This window comes from Cucurbita pepo, chromosome 9 (genome assembly GCF_057944985.1).
Source record: "Cucurbita pepo subsp. pepo isolate OVF chromosome 9, ASM5794498v1, whole genome shotgun sequence".
NCBI lineage: Eukaryota > Viridiplantae > Streptophyta > Magnoliopsida > Cucurbitales > Cucurbitaceae > Cucurbita > Cucurbita pepo.
In genome coordinates, this window is record NC_141806.1 from 5,204,920 (window position 1) to 5,221,300 (window position 16,381).

At 37.7% G+C, this 16,381-nt stretch overlaps 2 protein-coding genes and 1 pseudogene across 2 annotated transcripts; all 3 read left to right on the plus strand.

Annotated features, from left to right (window-relative positions):
• Window positions 1-216: 216 nt before the first annotated feature.
• Window positions 217-1,432, plus strand: LOC111785005 (uncharacterized; annotated as a pseudogene).
• Window positions 1,433-5,971: 4,539 nt separating this feature from the next.
• Window positions 5,972-10,439, plus strand: LOC111785009 (receptor-like kinase TMK4). The gene is made up of 2 exons (XM_023665493.2): window positions 5,972-8,699; window positions 9,696-10,439. The coding sequence occupies exons 1-2, from the start codon at window positions 6,302-6,304 to the stop codon at window positions 10,202-10,204; spliced, it is 2,907 nt and encodes a 968-aa protein (XP_023521261.2). The 5' UTR covers window positions 5,972-6,301; the 3' UTR covers window positions 10,205-10,439.
• A 607-nt stretch (window positions 10,440-11,046) lies between these two features.
• On the plus strand, window positions 11,047-12,640 carry PDE247 (Tetratricopeptide repeat (TPR)-like superfamily protein). Its single transcript, XM_023665492.2, has one exon. The coding sequence runs from the start codon at window positions 11,102-11,104 to the stop codon at window positions 12,632-12,634; it is 1,533 nt and encodes a 510-aa protein (XP_023521260.2). The 5' UTR covers window positions 11,047-11,101; the 3' UTR covers window positions 12,635-12,640.
• Window positions 12,641-16,381: the final 3,741 nt, after the last annotated feature.

Genomic DNA, 16,381 nt, shown 5'->3' on the forward strand with positions numbered 1-16,381 from the left:
CTCTCTTCATAGTATGATCTCTACATAGTATGATTGTGACATGGCTCAAGTTCACGGTGTATTACTTAGATGATACACGAGCAAGAAAAAAGTAATACACAAATTCTATTTCTTAGAATTGCTACGAAGTATTTGCAGTAAGACAATTGATCACCAAGTATGATCTTTTTATTATGAATCACATGGGTAGTAATGAACTTCTAGTTTCTCCAGACAATGATTGTAGCAATAGGATTAGCATTTGCAGTGGGTCTTCTTGGATGGGTTTATCAAGCACTGAAACCTCCACCTCTTAAGATATGTGGATCTGCAAACGACCCTCCACTGACTTCACCCAAAGTAAAGCTCAGCGATGGCAGGCATTTGGTCTACATTGGAGTTCCTAAGGAAGAGGCTCAATATAGAATCATTATGTGTCATGGCTACAATAGCACCAAAGACATGCACTTACCTGCCTCTCAAGTAACACATCCTTCTTCTTTGCTTATCGCTTACCTGCCTCTCCATAGTTTTTAAGAATCACGACTTTCCATAATGGTATGATATTGTCCACTTTAAGCTTAATCTCTCATGGCTTTGTTTTGGGTTTCTCCAAAAGGTCTCGTTCCAATGGAGATGTATTCCTTACTTATAAACCTATGATCATTCCCTAAATTAGTCAACGTGGAACTCCCTCCCAACAATCCTCAACAATATCTTTTATCTTCACGAACTTATAGAGGAGATTAAGCTCAACATAGTATTATTTGACTGAGCTGGTTATGGCGAGAGCGACACATATCAAGCACGTTCAGTGAAGTCCGAAGCTTTTGACATTCAAGAATTAGCAGACAAATTACAACTCGGCACAAAATTTTACGTAATGGGATGTTCAATGGGAGCATGCTCTATTTGGAGCTGTCTAAAATACATTCCACACAGGCACTTAATCTTCATTTCACTGTGATCAATTCTTATACACTTTTCTTTCATTAACTCTGAATTGAGCTTTATTTACATACTCCTAGGAGCTTCCCCTGTGGTTCCTTTTGTGAATTACTGGTGGCCTTCCGTTCCTTCAGCTTTATCACTACAGACTTTCAGGAGTCTTCCTCGATCAATGAATGCATGATGAGTGAGCCTGTTCCTGCTTGTATTATCAAATTTTAGTATCAGTAATGTTTCTTTTGCAACCAAATTTAGGAAAAAAGTGACACAACAAGGTGAACACGAGTTGCTTAACCGAGACATATTGGCTTCTTATGGATCAAAATGGGAGTTCAATCCCATCATCGACTTGAGTAATTCATTCCCTGACAATAATGGCTCTATTCATATTTAGCAAGGTTGTGAAGATCGCATCATTCCTATTACGTAGAAACTTCCATGGATTCAGTATCATGAGGTTCCTAATGCATCAGTTTTAAGTAACAGCTTACTTGTCACGACTTAATTTTCGAGGTTTTGAATTTTGGACCATTTTGAAAAAGATAGACGTATACAAATAAAGATATAGTAAAATTTTGCTATAATTAAAAACAAACTAAAATCATATTCAAATAGATGTTGTTCAAGTTTATTACAAATTGGAGTCACTCGAGATACAATTTTAAATCATACAAAATGACCCAAAATTCATAAAATAACTAATGCCTTGGGATGCCCTATCTATGACTTAGAAGCTCCTCAATGCTCTTCTACCTTGACTCGCAATTAAAGAATACTTGAAAACAGTGTACGAAGGGGCGAGTATAAAAATATTCCGCAAGCAGCCTACATGTAGATGTTCATTGCATCTAATGTTAATAAGTTACCACGGCCTTTTCTCTGGGCTTCAAAAAGTTCAGGCCGAGGTTCTATAGTTATCTGAGCTTCTAGGAAGGGCTCGAAGTTCCAAATAGTTCTTTTGTTGTGTTGCACACGATGGAACATGAATGCACAAACATGTGTGGTCGAAAAAGCTTGGATTTCGCACAAGCTGTTTTCGGTTGGTGAAGACAAACCTCGTTGACGGTCCAACGAAGCCACAAAGGTGGTGAAAAATGAATATGAGGCTCGAGTTCCCCTTAAGGCTTGTCGTGAGCATGTCAAAATCACGACACCGCATGGTTGAAAAAGTACGACCATGATAACACGCGACATCATATATAATACAATTCATCCAACCAAGTTAATAGTAGAGTCACTCACTTGATTCGTCTAAGTCAAAGTTACTAGATATCTCTAGAGTTGGCAAGTGCGTCCCTCAAAATCTATTTCAATCTAGGTGGACTCACTACTCGCACTAAGACATATTAACGAACTTAGTACCTAAATTATCAAATTATTCCAATTTCTAGCTCATTGAGCAATTACGAGTCATAATGACCTTAAATATCTCCAATAAGATCCAAATAAGCTCCAAAAGGGTTGAAATCATAGAAAACGAGTCTAAATAGTGCAACTTGAGTGGATAAGCGATTAGGAGCCATCGGAGCTCACGTTTGTCAATCGGGTGGCGTTCACGTGTACACGGATAAATTATGGGTGAAGAATGCATATGTGCAGGTCGTTGGGCTGTTAGCGTTTGTGCGGGCTTGAAACAAGCGCGCGATCTAAGGCTGAATGGAGTGGGCCGCTTGGTCGTCAACTAAACACTCTGGTGGCCCAAAATAGCACACAACCCAACGGTTAGTAATACTCATGTCTCTAACTTAGCATACAACGCATCCGTCGGGTTTCCATGAGGTTAAGTAAACTAATTGGACAACATGCTCTATAACTATTTTCTTGGATTTCAGACTCGTATGTAAGACTCACTATTTGTCAAATACGACCCATCTACTAAATGCTCTAGTTGCCTAAAACAACAAAGAACCCAATGGTCAGGAATACTAATGTTCCTAACTTAGCACACAGCATGCTAGTCAAGTTTTTGGTAGGTTTAGTAGAATAAGTACACTCACGTATGTTATATACTAGAATCATCTCGTAAGCATAAAGTAGAGTCATACACATGCATACTAATCATTAACCTCTAACATGCTTATAATCTACACATGCGATCATGATTACTACTAATTAGGTCCTAGTATAACGTGCATTTATCATAACTAAAACAAATTCAAACTTATTTATGAGCTTCGATATGCTACTTACGTGAATAGCTAACTCCTTTTCTCACGAAGATCAATCCTAATATGGCAATGGTATATTCAGTAATTAACAAAGTCAAGATGGACTAATATTGATAGGGCAGGTCAAAAGAAGTCGAACAAGATGAACTAGAGCTCGTCACACGCCTGTATGAACTCACCTCGAGCCTTCCAGCTTTCAGACATGTGTGCATGAACCCGACACGCTTGTCATCTTCTTCCTTGACCCGAATTTATTATTATTATTATTATTATTGTAATATTCTCTAAAATTATTTTGAGAATGGAGAGGTTAAGCCAAAGTCCAAAGGGCCCTCCTTTTTATAAATCCTTCAATCTTTAAAGCTCGAGGAAGACGGACGCTTTAATCGAGTGTGGAATATTACTTTTGGAAAATATTATGTAGTCAAACCCACACCATCTTATAAAGTATTTACAAAACCACCAATTTCACACCTTTTTTAAAAAATTAAATTAAATAAATAAATAAATATTGTAGTTTCTTCCTAATTTTGTATTCCTAATTTTAAGATAAATATATATATAAATAGAAATTGAGTTGCAACTTTTAGTAAACCAAATCTGATTGGATTCTACCGATTTAGTGGTTGTTCCTATATGAATCAACTCCAGAACTTCGAATGACTGACATGTTTTGGACGGTAGAATGGGGAGAGGGGGAGTTGTGTTCACCTCCTTTCCCTGCCGCCTTCCAACCCACGGGAGTATACAATGACAACTTTCGGGCACTCATGCCTAATCATGAAACTGCCTGTTGAACGTTCGATGGTGTGTTGCTCCAACCTAAGCTATTTTCTCAGCTTTGTCTCTTTCTGCTAATGTCGACCCTTCTCGCATGCTTTGAGGGATTGAGCCTTCGAATCCCACTTTATTGGTCTTCTTTCTGCTATTGCTGATAAATGTTTCGAATCATGGGTCTAGTTTATTGATACATTCTCTAAAAGCCCCCTTAAGTCCACTTGATTTCTTCATTCCTGCACCTGTCTCCAATGGAAGAATGAGTGATATGTCCCCCTACAGATCATGACCTTTCCACTCAATCCCCGATGGGAAGCGAGGGATTTGGTATAGCAGCCCACGTTCGGTTTCACTACAGGTTCCCGTTGGACATGTGTCCGAGGAAGGGTTCGTGTCTAATTAGCTAGTTGGTGAGACAATAACTTACCAAGACGATGATAAGTAGCTAGTCCAAGAGGATGATCAACCATACTGAGATTGAGACACGACCTAGATTCCCACAATAGACAGCAGTGGAGAATTTTCCACAATGGGCGAAACCCTAACGAAACCGTAAAGCCAATTGAATTGTCTAGTTCTGTGTAATCAAAGTATGACAGGTGCAATATCAACCCATCTCAATCTACAAAATAAAAATATTGTCAGTTTTGACTAGACCTCGTTTCAAAATCCAAAATAAAAATTTGAATAAATAAAACCAACCAAATTTAAAAAATTTATAATTGGGTTAATTAAGTTTTTTTTATTTAATAAAATTTGTTTAATTTTTTTTTTTTTTTAAATATAATAACTGAAATCTAGGTGTCGGCGTGGAAATTCTTTTTCCATTTTATGGATTAAATTTATTCCTAGGTGGAATAGAATCATCCTCAATTAACGGCATTTCTTTTTCTTTCATTCTTTTATTATGACACCTGGGACCCACCTTCCTGTCTCTTGCTTCTATCATAATTATTAATAATTTACTTTTATTTATTTATTTATTTAACATAAATATAATGTATTTTTAAATAACAAAAATACCATTATCCATTACTAATAATTAAACATTCCTAATTAAATAATTATAACTTGCCTTCTTCCTTAATTTTGTTTTACAATCTTTAATACTTTAATTTTTTTTTATATTTTTAAAATATAGTGAGAAGATCTAGTCATAATTATTATATATATATTTTTTAATAATAAAAGTGAATTGTTAACCTAATTTATATTTGTCCATCTTGTTTGGATAATAAAAAGTTTAAGATAATTTAATATATAATTTTAAACTAGTGCCAACGTCATTTATCATAAATTTTTTTTTTATATAATATAAATTTAATGAATGACAATAATATTAGTAGATTATTCATCGAGATTAGAATGGCCAAGTCGAGGAGAAACAATGATCGCATTTGGAGGTTGTGATCTACCGAATTGGGTCTTGATCGAGCTGAGTCATGTATTCATCTTTTATATACACTAGTAATGAGTATATGATTAAAAAAATGTATGACATGAGGTATCAAAACTCATTTGGACACTGTTATGGTCGGGGGAAAAATCTTTTGGACCAACTTGAAATTTCTAGTTGGTTGGATTCATAACCCGAACAACTTGAATTAAATTTACAACCAAACTTCACTAACCCAACCCTGGCCTCTATTTTTCGGGTTGGGTTGGGTTGAGTTGAATTATCAGGTTATTTTTTTTAATTACTTAAAAAAAAAATATACACGGTATATTTAAATTTATAACTAAAATTTTATAAAATTCAAATATCAACCATTTACAAGTGATGTGCATCACTTTTTATAAACACTATATATACTGGATTTGGTTGAATTGTATCTCTATTTTTAAGTTTCTTAGATTGACGAAACCAAAAAATAGATTAAATTTTAAATTTTATAATTTGAATTAGATTATTTAGTTATATGAACACTCCTAACCTCTTCTCTTCCACATAGTACCACTGCTTTGCATAGAGCTTGACATGTAACTATGATCAATTAAAATGTTTTTGAAGGGCCTCTTGTCACTTGTCTGAATCATCCTGTTCTTGTTTTGGAGAACGAGTGATGTCGGCAAGCTCAACTGTGAGTGGATTAAACATGCCCCCATTGTTAATTTGGGTAATGAGGCCAAAATTGATGGGCGAAAAGGACAAAGCAAGCCGTGTTAGGTTCAAAGGAAGGAGACCCGACGAACGAGAGAAACAGACAGTCGTAAAGGCCCCCTTCTCTGCTTTTCACGATCATACCCACTTCCCCCATCTACCTTTCACTGCTCCTCTTACGAAACAGAGCTTCGGTTTTCAGGTGTTCGTAATCTTTTTGCCATTTTTCTGATCTGGGCTATGCTTATTTCGACTTCAATCCTTTCCAATTCATGAGATTTTGCAGTGCATTGCGATTTATTCTTCAACATTTTTGTTTACTTCTTTAATGGAAATGATGGATTACAATTTGGGGCTCTGTATCTCTCTGGTTTTGTTATGCACATCAACTGTTTGTTTTTGTGCCACTGACCTAAGTGATGTCAAAATCTTGAATGACTTAAGAATGGGGTTAGAAAATCCAGAGCTTCTCAAATGGCCTGACAATGGAGATGACCCATGTGGGATTCCTCCATGGCCTCATGTTTATTGTGCAGGTGATAGAGTTTCTCAGATTCAGGTTCAGGGCTTGGGTCTAAAAGGACCTTTGCCTCAGAATCTTAACCAGTTATCTAAGCTCTCAAACTTGGGTCTCCAAAAGAACAAGTTCAATGGGGCATTGCCTTCTTTCAGTGGCTTATCAGAGCTGGAATTTGCTTACTTAGATTTCAATGAGTTCGACACGATCCCTTTAGATTTCTTCAATGGATTAACCAACATTAGGGTATTGGCTTTGGATTATAATCCTTTCAATGCCACTGCTGGATGGTCTCTTCCTGATGAGCTTGCTAAGTCGGTTCAGCTGACGAATCTTTCATTGGTTCATAGCAATCTAGTTGGGCCTGTCCCTGAGTTTTTGGGGACATTGCCATCATTGACAGCTTTGAAGCTTTCTTACAACCGGTTAACTGGTCCAATTCCTGAAAGTTTTGGGCAGTCTTTGATGCAGATTCTATGGCTGAATGATCAGGATACCGGAATGACCGGTTCGATCGATGTTGTTCCGTTGATGACTTCTTTGACTCAGCTATGGCTACATGGAAACAAATTCTCAGGGGTGATCCCTGAAAATATTGGGGAGCTAGCAGCTTTGTCTGATCTTAATCTCAATAGAAACCAACTTGTTGGTCCGGTTCCTGAGAGCTTGGCCAAGATGAACCTTGACAATCTGGTCCTCAATAATAACTTTCTAATGGGTCCGATACCGGAGTTCGAGGCTCGTAATGTTACTTATGATTACAACTATTTTTGTCAGTCTAAACCAGGTCTACAATGTGCCCCAGAAGTTACTGCACTTTTGTATTTTCTTGGCAGTCTGAATTATCCTATACGTCTTGCATCGGAGTGGTCGGGTAATGATCCATGCCAAGGGCCTTGGTTGGGACTTAGTTGCAATCCTGAGTCCAAGGTTTCGATGATCAATCTGCCCAAGCGAGGACTTCTTGGTACTTTGAGTCCTTCTATATCGAACTTAGATTCGTTGATCGAAATTCGATTGGCTGGCAATAATATTAGTGGTATAGTTCCTCAGAATTTTACGAGTTTGAAATCTTTGAGGTTGTTGGATTTGACTGGAAACAATTTCGAGCCTCCTTTACCGAAATTTCGAGATGATGTTAAAGTTTTAACGTTGGGAAATCCTTTTTTGGTTTCTAATCATTCTGCAGTGCCTCCTTTACCGATTACACATCCACCACTTACCAGTGTGTCGCCTCCCCTAGACGATCCCTCAGGTGATGCGTCATCGAGGAGTCCAGTTCCTGGATCTCCAATTACAGTAAGGAATTCCTCTTCATCTGTCCATGTCGAATCTGAGATGCAAAAGTCTTCGAAGACGAGAAGAATTATGTACGTGGTTGCCACGGTTCTCATTATAGTCATGATATTTCTATCAGCATTGTTCTGTATCTTCTGCTTTAGGAGGAGAAAACGAGCTGCCGAATCTCCAACTTTTGTGGTGCACCCGAAAGATCCCTCGTACCCAGAAAGCATAGTTAAGATTTCTGTGTCGAATAAGAACACAGGAAACGTATCGAATCAAACGGGAACTAGCATGACAAGTACTAATAGTGGTGGAACTGAGAGTTCTCATGTGATTGAGGATGGGAATTTGGTTGTAGCTGTTCAAGTTCTCCGCAAGGTGACCAATAATTTTTCCCTCGAAAATGAGCTCGGCCGAGGTGGCTTTGGAACGGTCTATAAAGGTGAGTTGGAGGACGGGACGAAAATAGCAGTGAAGAGAATGGAGGCTGGATCAATCAGTAATAAAGCATTAGAAGAGTTTCAATCCGAAATCGCAGTTCTTTCACATGTTAGACATCGACATTTGGTATCGCTTTTGGGGTATTCCATAGAAGGAGCTGAAAGGCTTCTTGTATATGAGTATATGTCTCAAGGTGCTCTTAGCAAGCATCTCTTCCATTGGAAAAGTTTTAAATTGGAGCCTCTACCTTGGATGACTCGGCTGACGATTGCGCTCGATGTTGCCCGGGGAATTGAATATCTACATGGTTTAGCCCGACAAACCTTCATACATCGAGATCTTAAATCGTCTAATATTCTTCTGGACGATGATTTTCGAGCAAAAGTTTCAGATTTTGGACTCGTGAAGTTGGCTCCAGATGGGGAGAAGTCTGTAGCAACTAAGCTTGCTGGTACATTTGGATACCTAGCACCTGAGTATGCAGGTACTTACACCAACACTTTTTTTAAAACTCATGGCAAACAATTGAGCTAGGCTGTTGAAGTATGTTTGGTTTGTTTGACTTTTCGCAGCCATGTTAGAACCTGAATAGAATAGATACTCGTAGTTGCTCCATTTGATATCCATTTGATTTTTTGTGAGATCCCACGTCAGTTGGAAAGGAGAACGAAGCATTCTTTATAAGAGTGTGGAAACCTCTCCCTATCAGATGTGTTTTAAAACCTTGAGGGGAACCCCGAAAGGGAAACCCCGAAAAAGTTACTCATAGTTAGAACCTGAATAGAATAGATACTCGTAGTTAAGGCTCCATTTGATTTTTTGTGAGATCCCACGTCGGTTGGGGAGGAGAACGAAACATTCTTTATAAGGGTGTGGAAGTTTCTCTCTAGTAGATGCGTTTTAAAACGTTGAGAGGAACCCCAAAAGGGAAAGCCCAAAGAGGATAATATCTGCTAGTGGTGTGCTTGGGCGTATCAGAGCTAGACACTGGGCAATGTGCTAGTTCGGAGGTTGAGCCCTGAAGGGGGTGGATACGAGGTGGTGTGCCAGTAAGGACGTTGGGCCCCACAAGGGGTGATTGGGGAGTCCCATATCGATTGGAGAATGGAACAAGTGCCAGCAAAGACGCTGGCCCCAGAAGGGAGTGGATTGTGAGATCCCACATTGGCTGGTTGGGGAGAAGAACAAAGCATTCTTTATAAGGGTATGGAAACCTCTCCCTAGCATACGCGCCTTTGAAAGAGAAAGCCCAAAGAGGACAATATCTGCTAGCGGTGGACTTGAACGGTTACATTTTTTTTGTTTTAGAAAGTTAGGCCTATAAACTCTATTAACACAAGCACAACTTTCAAAACTAAAAACCAAAACGTTATCAAACGAGCTTATAGCATTCATTCCGATGGCTAATAATTGATTGTTTGATTTGAAGTTCTTCAATTTTCTGAAATCTTCTTGTTCTTAAATTTGTTTGGGGATTCAGTGATGGGGAAGATCACTACAAAAGCTGATGTATTCAGTTTCGGCGTGGTGCTAATGGAGCTTTTGACCGGAATGATGGCATTGGATGAGGAGCGACCGGAGGAAAGCCGGTACTTGGCCGAATGGTTTTGGCGAATGAAGTCGAACAAAGAAAAGCTAATGTGTGCGATCGATCCATCTCTATCGGTAAACGCCGAGGTGTTCGAGAAGGTCTTCATAATCGCTGAATTGGCAGGACATTGCACAGCTAGAGAGCCAACTCATCGGCCCGACATGGGACATGTGGTGAACGTGCTTTCGCCTTTGATCGAGAAGTGGAAACCAATTGACGACGATGCGGATAGTATGTCGGGGATTGATTACAGTCTACCGCTTCCTGAAATGTTAAAGGTATGGCAGGAAGCAGAGAGCGGGGAGACGAAGTTTAGGAGCCTTGAAGACAGTAAGGGAAGCATTCCCGCCCGACCCACCGGATTTGCAGACTCCTTCACCTCTGTTGATGGAAGATGAGTAAACTCCACATTGCAAAGGAACTATTACCATCTACCTCAGCTGAATATAAGTTAATCAGTTAAAAGCAGTTGGAGCTGGGTTTATGAGCTTTTGATTTCACTCTTTGTTTTGTTTTGTGTTCCTTTATTTATGTCATGCTTTCTTTATACAAAGCTTTTTACTGTGTAAAAAATTGTTAGCTGATTGGAAATATCATTAATATTATCAAATATAAGCTTATAATTATATTTTAGCATCCTAATTTTACCGTTAGTTTTGGATACCATTAATATATTTTATTAAAAAACAAATAAAAAATATTGTTAATTTAAGAATATTTTTAATTGGAAAAAAATATGATATTGTTATAATATTGTCCACTTTGAGTAAATTAACCGATCCTCCACTCCCCTCGCACAATCCACTTTGTTAGCCGATGTGGGACTTTCATCATCTAACACCTCTCCTCCCCTCGCAGTTTGTTCGAGGTTTGAGGATTTACCAATCTATTGGCACGACTAAGTTTAGGGCATGACTCTAATACCATGTTAGACGAACACGACTCTTCACAATGGTATTATATTGTCCACTTTGAGCATAAGCTCTCATGACTTTGCTTTGCTTTGCTCTGGGCTTCCAATGATCATACCAATGATCATTCCCTAACAATAGAAGAGAGTATTCTTTGTTTATAAACCCATGATCATTCTATAAATTAGGGGAGTGAGATTTTCATTCTCTAACCATATGAATGATTTTTATTCCAAACTAATTATATATATATATATATATATATATATATATATATATTAAAGTTTATAGATGTCATATTTTAATTTTTATTAATTTAGGAAATGAATTTACCAATAAAATCCCATTCCCGCTCTATCCCAAACGATTCTTCACACTGGAACGATGAGCAGCGTTCCAGCGCACACCGCCGTTCCATTCCAATTCCAACTCCAACAATATTCTAATTCAAATCCATCAAATCTCAATTTCCCTCGCTATCCCAATTCCTCAAATCCCATTAAACCCATTGTTCTATGGACCTCTTCTATTGCTCGCTACTGCCGCAACGCCCAATTACCCGAAGCCGCCGCAGAGTTTACCAGGATGAGACTCGCCGGAGTTGAGCCGAACCACATCACATTCATTACGCTTCTCTCCGGCTGTGCTGATTTTCCGTCACACAGCCTCCACTTCGGCGCTTCTCTTCATGGGTACGTCCGTAAATTAGGTTTGGATACAGGGCATGTAATGGTTGGGACTGCTCTTATTGCTATGTATGCCAAATGTGCTCAATTGGGTCTTGCTAGGAATGTTTTTGATTATCTAGACATGAAAAACTCTGTCACTTGGAACACGATGCTCGATGGGTACATGAGGAATGGAGAGATTGAGTTGGCCATTGAACTGTTTGATGAAATGCCTACAAGAGATGCGATTTCCTGGACGGCTTTAATTAATGGTTTTTTGAAACAGGGGTACTCTGAACAAGCATTGGAGTGCTTCCATGAAATGCAATGCTCGGGTATCGAGCCTGATTATGTGTCAATAATTGCTGTTCTTGCGGCGTGTGCTGATTTGGGTGCGCTTTCTTTTGGGTTATGGGTTAATCGGTTCCTTATGCAGCAGGAGTTTAAGGATAATATTAGGATAAGTAATTCATTGATAGATATGTATTCTCGATGTGGATGCATTGAGTTTGCCCGCCAAGTGTTTGATAAAATGCCCAAACGAACTTTGGTATCTTGGAATTCAATGATTGTGGGATTTGCTATTAATGGCTTTGCAGATGAATCTCTGGAGTTTTTTGATGCAATGCAGAAGGAAGGATTCAAGGCAGATGGAGTTAGCTACACGGGAGCTCTTACTGCGTGTAGCCATGCTGGCTTAGTGAACAAGGGGCTGGAATTGTTTGATAACATGAAGAGAGTACATAGAATTACTCCTAGGATTGAGCATTATGGATGCATTGTTGACCTTTACAGCCGTGCAGGGAGGTTGGATGAAGCGTTGAACGTGATCGAGACAATGCCGATGAAACCAAATGAAGTTGTACTCGGGTCGCTGCTGGCTGCCTGCAGGACTCATGGTGATGTGAGCCTGGCTGAAAGGTTGATCAAATATCTCTTTGAGTTGGACCCTGGTGGTGATTCGAGTTACGTGCTGCTTTCGAACATATATGCAGCAGTCGGGAGGTGGGAAGGCGCCAACAAGGTCAGGAGAACAATGAAAGCCCGAGGCGTGCAGAAAAAACCGGGGTTTAGCTCGATTGAGATCGACGGTAAGGTTCATGAGTTTGTTGCTGGTGACAAATACCATGCTGATGCAGATAATATATACTCGATGTTAGAGGTGTTGTTTCATGAACTCAAGATATGTGGCTATGTTCCTGAAACGGCTACCTTAATGAATGGTAATGAATCTAGTAAAGAGTATTGAAGCTTATTTCGTAAATCCCTTATTTGATCCATTTGAGGCTTTGTGAAATAGAAAATATGAATGGAAATATTTAAAGTAAATTAAAATAAAGTGAAAATATTAAAAAACAATCACCTATGCTAACCTAAAGTCTACGGAAAATAAATGCAACTACTATAGGCAAATTTTATAGTCTTTGATACCATGACGTCATCAACCGTGCAAATGTGCCTTGCTTTTACCAAGAATTTTTTTTAGATTTTAACAAATGGTTTTATCAATTAAAATAATGAACTTCAACTAGCTAATTTAATTATCTAATTTTTATAGCATAAAAATTATTATTGTCGCATTGAAATTTATTATTTAAAAGAAAAGGCAATCTTTTGAGTTTTGTGCATGAATATACATGAATGAGAATCACCATCTTCGAAATATTTGCTAGGAGGAAGTAATTCTTTTATTTTTTTCATAGCATCAAAGCATATCTTACAAGAAAGTGCGAAGGCAAGAGTCACTTAAATTGAGTAGGACACTTGGGCGACAGAATGAGAGTCACTCCATCTTTATTAAAGCACAATATGATTTCGACTGTTTTTAGTTTTTATATTGATGTTGCAGCGGATGCCTGACTTCTTTCCTCTTGTGACTTGAATGACACCTTTGATGACATGATATTGGTGGGATGTGCTGCCGGTCGGGCCGAGTTTGCGGTATTGAAAATGGCCAGTAGGACCCGTATTTAGAGTTTGTACAAATGTTTAAAGTTGTTTGAAAATATTGAACATGTTTAAAAACATTCTCGAAACATGTTCCATGTTTATCTCATTGACATATCCAAAAAGCTTGGTAAGCAAATATTGGTTCAGAAGTGGTTTCAATGCATCAAATGCCTCAACTAAAAAAACCACTTAGGATATGAATGGAGAAAACAAAAAGTAAATTACCTGGATACTTGACATTACCAATTCTTAGAAATTAATAAAAAAACAAATTAAATAATAAAAAAAAAGTCTGGAAATATAATGTTTCATACTTTCATACATACAAATTGATTTTATATTTGGAGGGCATTTGCGAATATGACTTTCGAATTATATATAGAAAATTGTGAAAACCAACCAACAAAAAAAAATTGGGATTCAGTTTTTTGAGAGCAATAAGAAAAAAATGGAGAAAGATATTAGTTATTTGTTTTTAAATTGAGGAAAAGACCCTCATTTTTTCGATGGTAGCATGTGGTACTTATTCTTTCGAGAAAAATTTTGTTCCTTGATAAACAAGTTTGGCATTGGTGTAAGTTGCTTGGGCAAAAACCAGAACTTGGTTGGAATTGGTTTAATACATTTATACACGTTGTCGGTGGCCATTGTTAAACCATTTCAAAGTATTGAAATTGAACATTTACAAACAAGATTAGAGCGGAGATGGATGTATCTTCTATATATATATAATAATAATGAGAAAGGATGGTATATAGAAGATATGGTGGTTCACTCTCCCATTCATCATCAATAACTCACACTCCATGAAAAAGGGAGAAAAATCAAGAAATAGTATTCATCATTTTTTAAAAATGGTGAATTTGAGATTCTAATTTTAGAAAAATGAAACATTTCATCCCAAATTTAAATTAAGTAAAGATCAATTTGAGTTTTTAAATTAAATTAATCATTTTTATAATTAAATTGAAAAAAAAGTACAATAATAATTGTTAGATGATAATATGTAACGACCCTCCTTTCAAGGAACTCGAGTCAAGGACCGTTACTTACTCACATGGAAATAAGTAAAAATGCGTAAAATTTAAAACTTTTAAATGTATATGCACATAACGAAAATTTAGATTAAGTACTATATGGTTCGAAAACACATCACAAACGGACGACTCACACAACGCACACACAAAAGAACATGACACTAGTAGTCCATGAAATCCAGAAATACTAACAAAACATAAAAGGTTTGTAAGTAAAACATATCGATAAAGCACATGACACCGATGTAGCCCGAAACTCCATAGCCCCTAGCTCATGATGGCTATAGGCATTTACTAGGCTACACCCTAGGTTTACTCATTCTATTTCTTGGTTTTCGGTCCCATCTGGACCTACAGCCCTCTGATTATTCTTATGTTCTCTAGGTCTCCTAGTTAGTTGTTTCTACTAGTCCCTCATCATCATAGTCATATCTCAGAGTCCTCGAGGTGCGACCTCTGTATAGATCTCATAGGGATCATGCATGTTAAGGTTCAACCAACTCTAAGGTGCAATTGTGGACCGCTACCACTCGCGACGGGTTCACCAAAAGAAAGCTAACTGGTACACTTCATAATGGTCCCCAACAGGGCACAAATCATATATCCTAAAACATCATAGGCTAGTTCTATGGTTATCCGGACCCCTGACAATCGAGTCAGGTTTATGAGGGGTTAGTTGGTGAATCCCTATCGTCCCCGTATAACCGCATAAATCACATGCATGAACAATAAACATAACCAACTCATAAGGTACAGCTTGGACCTCTGTCGCTCATGACAGGCTCACTACAGGAAGCTAACTTGGAAACTTTGTAGTAGTCTACACATGGTACAATCATAAATTGTAAACTATCATAAACTAATTCTATAGTTATCCAGATCCCTAACAATTGAATCTAGTTCACAATTAAGAGTTAGTTGATGAATCCCAAATTGTCCTCATATGACTGCTTACATCATAAACATATGAAATAGAGACATAGCATAGTTATCTAAACATGGATACCTAGTTATGAATTTCAGTTCATAAGACAGTGCATACACGTTTAAGTAGATATACATAATTACATTCAGCATGTGTCATCTCAACTTTCTATGCTCAAATTCCTGGGATATGTTTCTTAATCATACTTTCTTGCATACCAAAAACTTAGTTACATTAAGGTTCCGGTTCCACTTACCTGGAAAACATGACAGTCTTAGTTGGTATTTTGGTGGTTACAAAATTTACCAAACTCCTCAAATAAGTCCTACATTGGTCAAAAATAAGGAATACCATGGAAAAGGTGCCAAAATCAGAGTTAAAACAGGTGAATTACTCAAAGGGGCGAAATCCCAATTAAGCCGGGCAGGGCCTGGCCTGGCTGCAACCTCGGTCGCGCACGTCGTGTTGAGCCACACGAGGCACATGCCCACGTTCGACCGGCATTGATTGTTGTTTTTTAAATAACAGAACGTTACATATATACATGGATGAGAATCACCCATCTTCGAAATATTCGTTGACAAGAAGCCATTCTTTTATTTTTTTTTTTCTCAGCACCGATGCACATCTTAGAAGAAAGTGTTAAATAACAGAACGTTACATATATGCATGGATGAGAATCACCGATCTTCGAAATATTTGTTAACAAGAAGCAATTCTTTTATTTTTTCTTATCATCAATGCACATCTCAAGAAAAAAAATGTAAGGCAAGAGCCACTTAAACTGAGTTGGGCACTTCCAGCAAATGTATAGTTGAGAGTCAATCTTGATTGAAGTACAATGTGATTTCATACCATTGACTATTTTTAGTCATTAGTCATCATATTCATGTTGTAGCAGAGGTCTGACTCCTCTCCTGTTGCAGCCTAATGACACCTTCAATAACATGATATTATAAACTGAGTCATTTTACACCTTATAAATAAACAAATGACATACAATAATTTGTTTAATTTCAAAAGTAAAACCACTCATTTTAATTGAATTTATAAAATTTTAAAATTATAATCCCATATTTAACCC

What these genes read in the sequence shown, in the direction of transcription:
- LOC111785009 (XM_023665493.2), top strand. Translation starts at nt 6,302, where the DNA reads ATGGAAATGATGGATTACAATTTGGGGCTCTGTATCTCTCTGGTTTTG. An exon ending in CCTAGCACCTGAGTATGCAG is followed by an intron (nt 8,700 to 9,695) that starts GTACTTACACCA and finishes TTGGGGATTCAG; the next exon opens with TGATGGGGAAGATCACTACA.
- PDE247 (XM_023665492.2), top strand. Translation starts at nt 11,102, where the DNA reads ATGAGCAGCGTTCCAGCGCACACCGCCGTTCCATTCCAATTCCAACTC.